The sequence below is a fragment of the Bos taurus genome, chromosome 3 (assembly GCF_002263795.3).
Source record: "Bos taurus isolate L1 Dominette 01449 registration number 42190680 breed Hereford chromosome 3, ARS-UCD2.0, whole genome shotgun sequence".
In the NCBI taxonomy this organism is placed as follows: Eukaryota; Metazoa; Chordata; class Mammalia; order Artiodactyla; family Bovidae; genus Bos; species Bos taurus.
The window spans coordinates 74,988,224-75,001,137 of record NC_037330.1 but is presented as its reverse complement, the minus strand read 5'-3'; the positions used below and the strand labels follow the sequence as shown (position 1 = coordinate 75,001,137).

At 36.6% G+C, this 12,914-nt stretch overlaps 1 protein-coding gene across 2 annotated transcripts in view; it reads right to left on the bottom strand.

Moving 5' to 3' along the window:
- The window catches only part of LRRC40 (leucine rich repeat containing 40), a 41,175-nt gene that overhangs the window by 17,613 nt on the left and 10,648 nt on the right, over positions 1 to 12,914 (bottom strand). For both annotated transcript variants that reach the window (XM_005204460.5, NM_001103262.2), the window contains exons 6-7: positions 7,739 to 7,881; positions 5,242 to 5,414 (exon numbers count right to left, since the gene is read on the bottom strand). In XM_005204460.5, coding sequence (XP_005204517.1) covers positions 5,242 to 5,414; positions 7,739 to 7,881 — 316 coding nt within the window. The remainder of the gene's footprint in view (positions 1 to 5,241; positions 5,415 to 7,738; positions 7,882 to 12,914) is intronic.

The following is a 12,914-nucleotide window of genomic DNA, read 5'->3' as shown; positions in this document are numbered from 1 at the left end:
ATTCAGGCCTAAAATATTTCCTTTCAAGATAAATGCCAAACATGTTTAAAAAAAATAAGAATTGTTTCAATACTGTCATATTAGGATTATTAGAAAAAGAATGTGAGCTATAAAATATTTCCTAAATTACAGACAGTACCCCTCTTTTTTTTTTTTTTTTTTTTTTGAGTTCATTGCATTTATAGTTTTTTTTTTTTTTTTATTCTTCCAATTTTATTTTATTTTTAAACTTTACATAATTGTATTAGTTTTGCCAAATATCAAAATGAATCCGCCACAGGTATACATGTGTTCCCCATCCCGAACCCTCCCCCCTCCTCCCTCCCCATACCATCCCTCTGGGCCGTCCCAGTGCCCCAGCCCCAAGCATCCAGCATCATGCACCGAACCTGGACTGGCAACTCGTTTCCTACATGATATTTTACATGTTTCATTGCCATTCTCCCAGACAGTACCACTCTTATGGCAGAAAGCAAAGAAGAACTAAAGAGCCTCTTGATGAAAATGAAAGATGAGAGTGAAAAAGCTGACTTAAAACTCAACACTCAGAAAACTAAGATCATGGCATCTGGTTTCATCACTTCATGGCAAATAGATGGAGAAACAATGAAAACAGTGACAGACTTCATTTTTCGGGGCTATAAAATCACTGCAGATGGTGACCGTAGCCATGAAATTAAAAGATGCTTGCTCCTCGGAAGGAAAGTTATGACCGACCTAGACAGCATTTTAAAAAGCAGAGACATTACTTTGCCAACAAAGGTCCATCTAGTCAAAGCTGTGGTTTTTCCAGTTGTCATGTATGGATGTGAGATTTGGACTATAAAGAAAGCTGAAAGCTGAAGAATTGATGCTTTTGAACTGTGGTGCTGGAGAAGACTCTCGAGAGTCCCTTCGACAGCAAGGAGATCCAACCAGTCCATCCTAAAGGATATCAGTCCTGAGTGTTCATTGGAAGGACTGATGCTGAAGCTGAAACTCCAATACTTTGGCCACCTGATGTGAAGAACTGACTCATTAGAAAAGACCCTGATGCTGGGAAAGATTGAAGGCAGGAGGAGAAGGGGATGACAGAGGATGAGATGGTTGGATGGCATCACCGCCTCTATGGACATGAGTTTGAGTAAACTATAGTAGTTGGTGATGGACAGGAAGGCCTGGCATGCTGCAGTCCATGGGGTGGCAAAGAGTTGGACACAATTGAGCGACTGAACTGAACTGAGACAGTGCTAAAAAGTAAATGTTAGCAAATAAAAAAATTCCTAAATGAAAAAATCATAAAGAATAATTTTTAATCATATACTTCAGATTTTCATTCAAAAAGGAAAGTCATTTTTTTTTTTTGGTACACAAGATAAAACCTGTTGATATACATAAACATTAAATCTCAAAATTTATTAAGCATCTATAATATACTAGGAATTGTTGTAGGGATATCAAGGTCCTTTCCCTTAAAAACTTTTCAGATGAACAAAAGAAAAGGACACATAAAAGGACACATTTTGGCTAACCAAAATACAGGAATTATCATATGTTGCTGGTGAGCATGTAAAATAGCACAGCCACTTTGGTAAGTGGGAGTTTTTTCAAACACACATTTACCATACAACTAAGCAATCCCACTCCTACATATTTACTCAGGAAAAATGAAAATTATGTCCAATAGAGACTTACATGAATGTTCACAACAGTCAGAAAATTGAGAGCAATCCAAACATCCAACAACTAACTACTGAAGAGATGAAAAAATTGTGGCATATCTGTATAACGCAATAACACTCGGCAATAAAAATGAATAAATTACTAAGACAAAAACCACACGAATCAATCACAGAAGCGTTATACTACGTGAAAGAAAGCATAAAAACTATATGCTGTGACTTCATTCATATGGTACTTAGAAAAGTCCAGTGACAGAGCTCATCAGTGGTTGCCAGGGGTTGAGTGTATGAAAAGTGGATTGACTGCAAAGGGTATGAAGAGACTTTAGGAAAACAGAAACGTTCACTACGGTGACAGTGAATTACACCAATACATACCGTTGTCAAAACTCATTAAACTATTTTATATATATATATATATATATATATATAAAATTAGATACATGCTAAACAAGTAAAGCTGCTTTCAGACTAGGGAAGTAGAAATTAGAAAAAGGACTAAAGGGAGAAGGAAGTAGCAAAGCCTGGATTTGGACCTAAAAGAATAGAATTCCATTAGGGAGTCAAGCAGGAAAAGGGCATTCTAAGGTAAAGAAAATGAAGAAAGAAAAAGTCAGCATATTTACAGTTCAATGTAGTCATAAGATACTTGTGGGACTGAAAGATGAAAAAGAGAGAATGATGAAATCTGACTGTGAGATGTACTTGACTATTATGCTAAAAATCCTGGACTTTATCTTGCAAGACAGTGATTCCTAATTGTTGGTTAGAAAACCAGATGTATGAAAATCTCTCAGGAACTTTAAAAAACAAAACCAAAGCAATTCTAAGGTCCCACTGCTAAAGATTCTAATTCACTACTGTCTCTGTATCTGCATTTTCTTCTTAAAGCTTTTCTTGTGGTTCTAATACATAGTCATATTTAGGAAAAAGTGCTCTAACAATGGAGAACCATCAGTTTTTTAGTTGAAGAAAAAGCTGATAGCTTGTATTTTATAAAAACTACTCTGGTAGCATTGTAAGGAATCAATGTTGTTAAAGGAGATTCTGGAGGGGTACAAAATGAAAAGAATGGTCTTAATGTCTAGGACAAAGGCGGCAATGGCACCCCACTCCAGTTCTCTTGCCTAGAAAATCCCATGGACGGAGGAGCCTGGAAGGCTGCAGTCCATGGGGTCGCTGAGGGTTGGACACGACTGAGCGACTTCACTTTCACTTTTCATTTTCATGCATTGGAGAAGGACATGGCAACCCACTCCAGTGTTCTTGCCTGGAGAATCCCAGGGACGGCGGAGCCTGGTAGGCTGCCGTCTATGGGGTCGCACAGAGTCGGACACGACTGAAATGACTTGGTAGTAGTAGTAGTAGTAATGTCTAGGAAGTATGAGGTTAGATGAAAGTAAAGAAAATATTTACTAGCTTCATTATGTTCTAGGCCCTGTGATACATACACACTTTATATCCAGAGCTCTGGAGAAAGAGAAATATACATATCAGAAATATTTGTACTGATTACTTAAATAGTATTTATCATCATTTTTATTTTAAATATTTCCCTTCTACTGTTTTTACATATTACTAGTAGCCATAATAAAACTGCTATGGGGAGAAAGGTAACTCCCTGGTGGCTCAGATGGTAAAGAATCTGCCTACAATGCAAAAGACACAGAAAATGTGGGTTCGATCCCTCAGTCAGGAAGATCCCCTGAAGAAGGAAATGGCAACCCACTCCAGTATTCCTTGCCTGAAAAATTCCATGGACAGAGGAGACTGGTGGGCTCCAGTCCATAAGGTTACAGAGTCAGACACAACTGAGTGACTAACATGGGGAAAAGCATACATGTCAATATTTATGAGGCAAGCAATTCTTTCATTCATTAGTTATAAGTACTTTTAGAAATATCCGTTCACTTATTATGTCATAAATAGAAGTGATTGAAAAGAATGGTCACTGTCCAAGTACTCAAATTGATGGTCAAGATGTACCATATGCCATATGTACACTGTGAAAACAATTCTGGCTTTTTAAAGTAAGTTACTGAAATATAAACCAAGAAAGTCTACCTTGCTTAACCTTTTCCCTGTTCATAACAAAACAGGTTTCTGACATCCAAATACAAAACTGCAGACACCTAACAGGTTTACAACCCTAAGTAAGTCTGAGTTTTATTTTTTATATATCTGTAAAGTAATTCCATCTCTAAATATTATGGTTTTATACGCTTTTAAAACTTTGCTCACTACCCTCTTCCTCTGCCTCTCCATCACAATCAATTGCTAAATACTCAATCTAACTCATCACACCTCTCACATTTTTCCTTGTCTTTCCATTCTCATTATCACTACAGTTTAGGTCCTTATTACATGAGAGGAATCTAAAAAGCTGTCAACACAGTAAACTGGACATACTAAGTGTGCCTATTCAAGTTAATTATTACTACATTAATCTAATAGAACTTATTTAGAATTCCCATCTATAAACCCACTCCTATCCAAAGCATTCAACCCACTATCATCATCAACTTACAAGGTTACAATCAAGTTAGTTTTGCTTTTAATCTCTCCATCTCTTAACCAATGAAAACTGACTCTTCATAGGGATTTCAAGGACCTCTTTCACATGGCTTCAGTTTATCTTTCAAGACCTAAGTACCTCACTACATGTACCCTACCAAACCTGATTCCTCACTGTCCTCTGAACATATACCTATAATTTATTTTGTAAACTTTCAGAGCTTTGTTTGTAGTTTTCTCCTGCCAAGTGAGTCATTCTGACCACCATACATATGAACCTGAAAACTGCGGTCATCCTTGAAAGATGGATGTCTCAACTAGAGTGAGGCATGCCCCACTGAGTAAATTTTTAAATTCTGTGCTCTAGGCAATTAACCTGCTTCACTCTGGTCCCAGTTCTATAACATCATCTAAAAATTTTACTTCTTACACAAAGTCTGCCCTGACTTTTCTCAATAAATTGTGATCCCTGTATCATCTTTAAGTCCCCAAAGTATTTCATATCTTTCCCATAGTTTTATAGTCATTTAACACATTCAACAAATATTTATCAGGCAGCTTCCATGAACCCAGGCACTGACACAGAAGTTAGAGCAGTGAAAGAGATAAAAACCTACCCATCCTCGAGTTCACATTCTAGTGGTTTAGAAAGAAATGAAAGAAAAATAGCACTAAGTCATGTCCAACTCTTACAATCCCATGTACTGTAGCCCGTCCACGCTTCTCTGTCCGTGGGATTCTCCACACAAGAATACTGGAGTGGGTTGCCATTACATTCTCCAGGCGGATATCCCAAGCCAGGAATTGAACCCAGGTCTCCCGCGTTGCAGGCAGATGCTTTACCAACTGAGCTCCGCAGGAGTCACTTGTAAATACAACTGATTCCATTAGTGTTTTAAGCTTGCTGCCAAGAACAAAATCTAATTACCCTTTGTAGGTCTGCACATGACACCTGCTAAATAAACATTTATTGAACTCAACTTATAAAAAAGATCTCTGCATGTTTTAACCAATGAATTATAATCAAATACAGACATGATTTCATATCATTCCTTCTTAAACTTACCTACTAATATCATTGTTGCTTAGATCAAGTCTTTCCAAAGACTGCAGGAGTGTAATTTCATCTGGAACAGATTTTAACTTGTTATCCCGCAGGTCTAGCACAAGGATAGAGTTCAGATGCTTAAGATGTTCTGCCCCTAACATTTCAATCTGGTTTTCTCCTACATGTAATTCCTACAAAACCAAAGATCAATCATGTGTATTTTTGTATTCAATTTGATACTAGATAATGAAAGTAAAACTGAAATCTTAATTTCAAATAACTGAAAAACACATGGAAAAAACATAATTTTCTAATGACTAAGTTGCTTAAATTTTTAATTATATTTAAGCTATTTTACAGTTACAGAAAAATAACAAAAAACAAAATTTTCAAGAATTTCCTAGTAATTTAAAAATAATTAAAGGCTTAATCCAGCAGAAAGTTCAAAGTTTAAAAAACCAAGGTAGAGAAATGATTTAGTAGTTACATTTATAGAACAAAAATACAAATCCAAGAGCTATACTGATGAAAAACTAAAGTTTTAAAACAAATCAGTATATATTTAAAAAGTTATTTATATTATAATAAATGTTTGTTACTCAAAATTTGTATTCATGATTTATAATAATGTTGTAATACATACTGATTTCCCATTAGCAGAATCTAAGATTATCAGATAATTAACCTTATTAAATGATAACTTTTTCAGTTATTTATATCATTGTCACCATTTTGCTTAAAGAAACTCAATGCATAAAAGTATACATAAGGGAAAGCAACCTATGGCAAATTTAAATACAATGTTAATGCATATACTTAATACCAAAAAAAAAAAAGTAATTAATTTTAAACAGATCTTATGATGAGGTAAATATGAACTGGCAACTTAAAGAATTAGACACACATTTTTTCCTGGTATTCCAGGCTTCCTACACTATGGGCCCAACTTACTTTGTTAGCTTCATCATCTATTAAGTTGGTACAAAAGTAATTGAGGTTTTGGATTGTGAATTTTAAATCATTATTTTGCTGTTGTTCAGTCACTTAGTTGTGTCCAACTCATAACCAGGCTCAAACACATCTTTATTAACCAAAATAGGACCATTGCAATCAACACAATTTTGCCAGTGAAAAAATAAGTTTATTTCTATAGAATAAAAAGCTGTGCTTCAGGATTTGATGAACTCTTGGAAAGCATTTTCTGCATCCTGCTGGTTATGAAAGTGCTTTCCCTGCAAGAAGTTTTCGAGATGCTTGAAGAAGTGGTAGTCGGTTGCCAAGATGTCAGGTGAATATGGCAAATAAGACAAAACTTCATAGCCCAATTCATTCAACTTTTGAAGTGTTGGTTATATGACGTGCATTCAGGCGCTGTCATGGGGAATTGGGCCATTTCTGTTGACCAATGCCAACTGCAGATGGGGCAGTTTTCAGTGCATCTCATCGATTTGCTGAGCATACTCCTCAGATGTAATGGTTTTGCCAGGATTCAGAAAACTGTTGTGGATCAGACAGGCAACAGACCACCAGATAGTGACCATGACCTTTTCTGGTGCAAGTTTGGATTTAGAAGTGCCCTGGAGCTTCTTCTCGGTCCAACCACCTAGCTGGTCATTGCTGGTTGTCGTATAAAATACACTTTTGGTCAAAAGTCACAATCTGATCAAGAAATGATTCATTGTTGCACAGAATAAGAGAAGACACTTCAAAAAGATGATTTTTTTGATTTTCAGTCAGCTCATAAGGCATCCACTTACTGAACTTTTTCACCTTTCCAATTTGCTTCAAATGACAAAAACCGTAGAATGGTCAACAATGAGTTCTTCAACAACTTCTCATGTAGTTTTAAGACGATCAGCTTTAATGATACTCTCAATTGGTTGTCACCTTCTGATGGCTGGCCACTATGCTCTGCATCTTCAAGGCTCTCATCTCTTCTGCAAAACTTCTTGAACCACCACTGCACTGTATGTTCGGTAGCAGTTCCTGGGCCAAATGCATTGTTGATATTGATGTGGCGAGCTGTTTCCGCTGCTTTCCGACCCATTCTAAACTCAAAAAAATTGCTTGAATTTGCTCTTTGTCTAACATCATTTCTATAGTCTAAAATAATTATAAAATAAACAGCAAGCAATGTCATTAGCAAAAATATGAAGAAACGTACATTAAAATGATATATAACATAACCATTTATTTAAGAATGTATTCCAATACCAACTGGCAAAGTTCAACAATGCAAAACCACAATTACTTTTGCACCAACCTAATACTACTTCTTGAGTTATAAACTACCCTCCAGATGAAATGGCCAAATTTTTAAAACTGATTATTTCTTTAAAAAAAAAAATCTGTTATTAACAATACCATTAATATATTCAATCATAATAAAATTCTCAAAGATAAAATTATAAGAAAAAAACACATAACTAATACATATTCTCAATGTAAAATAAGTTTAAGTTTTCATTTTCATGATTAACTTTCAGAAAATTTATCTTAAACAACCGAATAGTACCTTTAATAGTTTACAAGAAGGAAATTCTGGTAGAAAACGTAATTTATTCCTTCTCAAATATAGCAATTCTAGTGATTCCATGCTGGCCAATTCAGGAGGAATAGTTTCCAAGAGATTTGAATTACAATCCAAATGCTTTAATCCTGTAATACATATTTAGTGAAACACAAAGATACTTCAATAGAGAAAAATATTGGTTTACATCTCTCTTACCTCCTGAATATCTCATAAAAGGCAGAATGGAAAACAAAAACAGAAGAAAAATAAAGGTCTTATTTTCCTTAAGACTTCAATAAGCAATTTCTCCCTAATCCATATTGCAGATTCTCCACTTACTGCTGTTGTTGTTGATTTAGTCACTAAGTTGTGTCCGACTCTTTTATGACCCCATGGACTAACTGTAGCCCACCAGGCTCCTCTGTCCATGGGATTTCCCAGGCAAGAATACTGGAATGGTAGCCATTTCCTTCCTTCTTCGATCTTCCCAACCCAGGGATCGAACCCACACCTTCTATGCCATTAGGTGGATGCACTACCACTGAGTCACCAGGGAAGCCTTCTTTCACTTATATTTTCCACTATTCTCAACCTTATAGTTTGAATAAGAAATATATATTTTACAACTTTTTTTCATGTACCTTGAGCTTATCAATTTTAATGTAATTCAAGACTGAATTGATATATTTAGACTACTTTCAGTGTTTACAGAAACTAACGGCTTTTCTAAACAAATTTAATAGTACTTCAATTTATAATATGACAATTCACGTATTATTTGGCTACAGCACTGAGGAAAATGTCATAATCCAATCCACACTAAATCCAGTAAATTCTATAAAGAAGTTTGTTTTACATCTAGAAACTAGTTTTCACAAGTTTCTGCATTTAAGAGCACTGGTTAAGAATACAAGTAGCATGTAGCAGAAAAAGCAAGAGGGATGAACTAAGAAGATGAAAACCCTGGCTTTACACTTTGCTGTATAATTTCTAAACCTAGGTTCCTGAATCTTTAAAATGTAAATAATACGCATCCCCATTAACTTCTAAAACTATTTGATGGCAAAATAATATATTTTAAAGCATTTTGAATTACAAAGAACCATACAAATGTTAGAAACTAGAATCTCGGTCGTGAATAGCAGAAAAAACAACTAAATGTCCTACTGATGATAGCTTAAAAGTATCTTTGTAATGGCTAAAGCACAGAAAATACCTGAGACTAACTATATATTAGAAAACCTTCTATAAATTTAAAGCATTTTTCTATTGATTTCAACATCTATTCTTATTGCTCAATATTTCTACTCAGTTTAAAAAAAAAAACAAAAAACACATGCTTCTGGCATACTCATTCCAGGTATAGTATTTTCTGTTCAGCTCTATTTTCTAATACCTTTATTGAAAAATGGCAAAAATAAGCAGAGTTAACTATTGGTATCACAAGTAAAGGCTCCCCTAAAATGTCAGTTCAATTTATGGCATTTAATTTATGCATTCCTGTAATAAATGACAAATAACCATTGTGCTGTGCTCAGTCGTTCAATCTTGTCTGACTCTTTGTAGCCTCATTGACTGTAGCCCGCCAGACTCCTCTGTCCATGGAATTTTCCAGGCAAGAATATTCGAGTAGTGTGCCGTTTCCTACTCTGGGGATCTTCCTGATCCAGAGATTAAACGCACATCTCTTGCAACTTCTGCACTGGTAGGCGGATTCTTTACCACTAGCACCAAATCAGAAGCCCAAATAACCATTACTCTATAGTCAAACAGCAGTGATCATTTGCAATGTATAAAAATATCACTGATTTTGCACACCTGAAACTAATAACACTGTTAGTCAATTATACAGTATTTTTTTAAATGTCTAACAGCACAATTTTACAAACTCACCTCTAAATAATTTCTAATAAAGTGATTGAAATCACATCTATGATTTTCTCCAAAAAGGGAGGTTCAAAAAAAATGAAAGGGCTCACATAAGATTAGCAAAAAAAGTAGATAAGGTAAACAATCTACAGTTAACACATAGTGATCATCAACTAAGAAATAATAATAGTTTGTCTTTAGGTGAAAAAGAGTTGATTGATTTTGGACTCAAGACTTCTAACATGAAAAAGTATACTTATTTAAATTACTGAAATGTACCTTCTATTTTTTTCATCCTACATGTTAGTTCTACAATACTTAAAATATACTGATTCAATAGTAAACTCTAATAAAATAGAAACACTAAATTTAACCTGCTTTTAAAAGGATTAACAATCTGAGCAAAACTAGACTATCTCTTGACTAGACTACCCATGTCCAAGGTAAGGAGCAGCGGCTGCGGTTTGCTGGAGCAGCCATGAAGAGATACCCCATGTCCAAGGTAAGAGAAAACCAACTAAGACAGTAGGCACTGAGAGAGGGCATCAGAGAGCAGACAGACTGAAACCACAATCTCAGACAACTAGCCAATCTGATCACATGGACCACAGCCTTGTTTAACTCAATGAAACTAAGCCATGCCCTGTGGGGCCACCCAAGACAGCCGGATCATGGTGGAGACATCTAACAGAATGTGATCCACTGGAGAAGGGAATGGCAAACCACTTCAGTATTCTTGCCTTGAGAACTCCACGAACAGTATGAAAAGGCAAAAAGACAGGACATTGAAAGATGAACTCCCCAGGTCAGTAGGTGCCTAATATGCTACTGGAGATCAGTGGAGAAATAACTCCAGAAAGAATGAAGGGATGGAGCCAAAGCAAAAACAACACCCAGTTGTGGATGTGACTGGTGATAGAAGCAAGGTTCAATGCTGTAAAGAGCAATATTGCATAGGAACCTGGAATGTTAGGTCCATGAATCAAGGCAAATTGGAAGTGGTCAAACAGGAGATGGCAAGAGTGAACATCAACATTCTAGGAATCAGCGAACTAAGATGGACTGGAATGGGTGAATTTAACTCAGGTGACCATTATATCTACTACTGTGGGCAGGAATCCCTTAGAAGAAATGGAGTAGCCATCATAGTCAACAAAAGAGTCCAAAATGCAGTACTTTGGATGCAACCTCAAAAACGACAGAATATTCTCTGTTCATTTCCAAGGCAAACCACTCAGTATCACAGTAATCTAAGTCTATGTCCTGACCAGTAACACTGAAGACGCTGAAATTGAACAGTTCTATGAAGACCTACAACACCTTCTAGAACTAACACCCAAAAGAGATGTCCTTTTCATTTTAGGAAACTGGAATGCAAAAGTAGTAAGTCAAGAAACACCTGGAGTAACAGGCAAATTTGGCCTTGGAGTACAGAATGAAGCAGGGAAAAGGCTAATGGAGTTCTGTGAAGAGAATGCACTGGTCATAGCAAACACCCTCTTCCAACAACACAAGAGCAGCCTCTACACATGGACATCAACAGATGGTCGACAACGAAATCAGACTGATTATATTCTTTGCATCCAAAGACAGAGAAGCTCTATATAGTCAGCAAAAACAAGACTGGGAGCTGACTGTGGCTCAGATCATGAATTCCTTATTGCCAAATTCAGTCTGAAATTGAAGAAAGTGGAAAAAATCACTAGACCATTCAGGTATGACCTAAATAAAATCCCTTATGACTATACAGTGGAAGTGAGAAATAGATTTAAGGGACTAGATCTGATAAAGTGGTTCGTGACATTGTGCAGGAAACAGGAATCAAGACCATCCCCAAGAAAAAGAAATGCAAAAAAGCAAAATGGCTGTCTGAGGAGGGCTTACAAATAGCTGTGAAAAGAAGGGAAGCGAAAAGCAAAGGGGAAAAAGAAAGATATACCCACTTGAATGCAGAGTTCCAAAGAATAGTAAGGAGAGATAAGAAAGCCTTCCTCAGCGATCAATGCAATGAAATAGAGGAAAATAACAGAATGGGAAAGACTAGAGATCTCTTCAAGAAAATTAGAGATACCAAGGGAACATTTTATGCAAAGATAGGCTCAATAAAGGACAGAAATGGTAGGGACCTAACAGAAGCAGAAGATATTAAGAAGAGGTGGCAAGAATACACAGAACTGTACAAAAAAGATCATCACGACCCAAATAATCATGATGGTGTGATCACTCACCTAGAGCCAGACATCCTGGAATGTGAAGTCATGTGGGCCTTAGGAAGCATCACGATGAACAAAACTAGTGGAGGATGGAATTCCAGTTGAGCTATTTCAAATCCCGGAAGATAATGCTGTAAAAGTGCTTCACTCAATATGTCAGCAAATTTGGGAAACTAGCAGTGGCCACGGGACTGGAAAAGGTCAGTATTCATTCCAATCCCAAAGAAAGGCAATGCCAAAGAATGCTCAAACTACCACACAATTGCACTCATCTCACGGGCTAGTCAAGTAATCCTCAAAATTCTCCAAGACAGGCTTCAGCAATATGTGAACCGTGAACTTCCAGATGTTCAAGCTGGTTTTAGAAAAGGCAGAGGAACCAGAGATCAAATTGCCAACATCTGCTGGATCATGGAAAAAGCAAGAGAGTTCCAGAAAAACATCTACTTCTGTTTTATTGACTGTGCCAAAGCCTTTGACTGTGTGGATCACAATAAACTGGAAAATTCTGAAAGAGATGGGAATACCAGACCACCTGACCTGCCTCCTGGGAAATCTGTATGCAGATCAGGAAGCAACAGTTAGAACTAGACATGGAACAACAGACTTGTTCCAAATAGGAAAAGGAGTACGTCAAGGTTGTATATTGTTACCCTGCTTATTTAACTTCTATGCAGAGTACATCATGAGAAATGCTGGGCTGGAGGAAGCACAGGCTGGAATCAAGATTGCCAGGAGAAATATCAATAATCTCAGATATGCAGATGACACCACCCTTATGGCAGAAAGTGAAGAAGAACTAAAGAGCCGCTTGATGAAAGTGAAGGAGGAAAGTGAAAAAGTTGGCTGAAAACTCAACATTCAGAAAGCTAAGATCATGGAATCCAGTCCCATCACTTCACGGCAAATAGATGGGGGAAACAGTAGAAACAGTGGCTGACTTTATTTTTTGGGGGCTCCAAAATCACTGCAGACGGTGATTGCAGCCATGAAATTAAAAGACGCTTACTCCTTGGAAGGAAAGTTATGACCAACCTAGATAGCATATTCAAAAGCAGAGACATTACTTTGCCAACAAAGGTCCGTCTAGTCAAGGC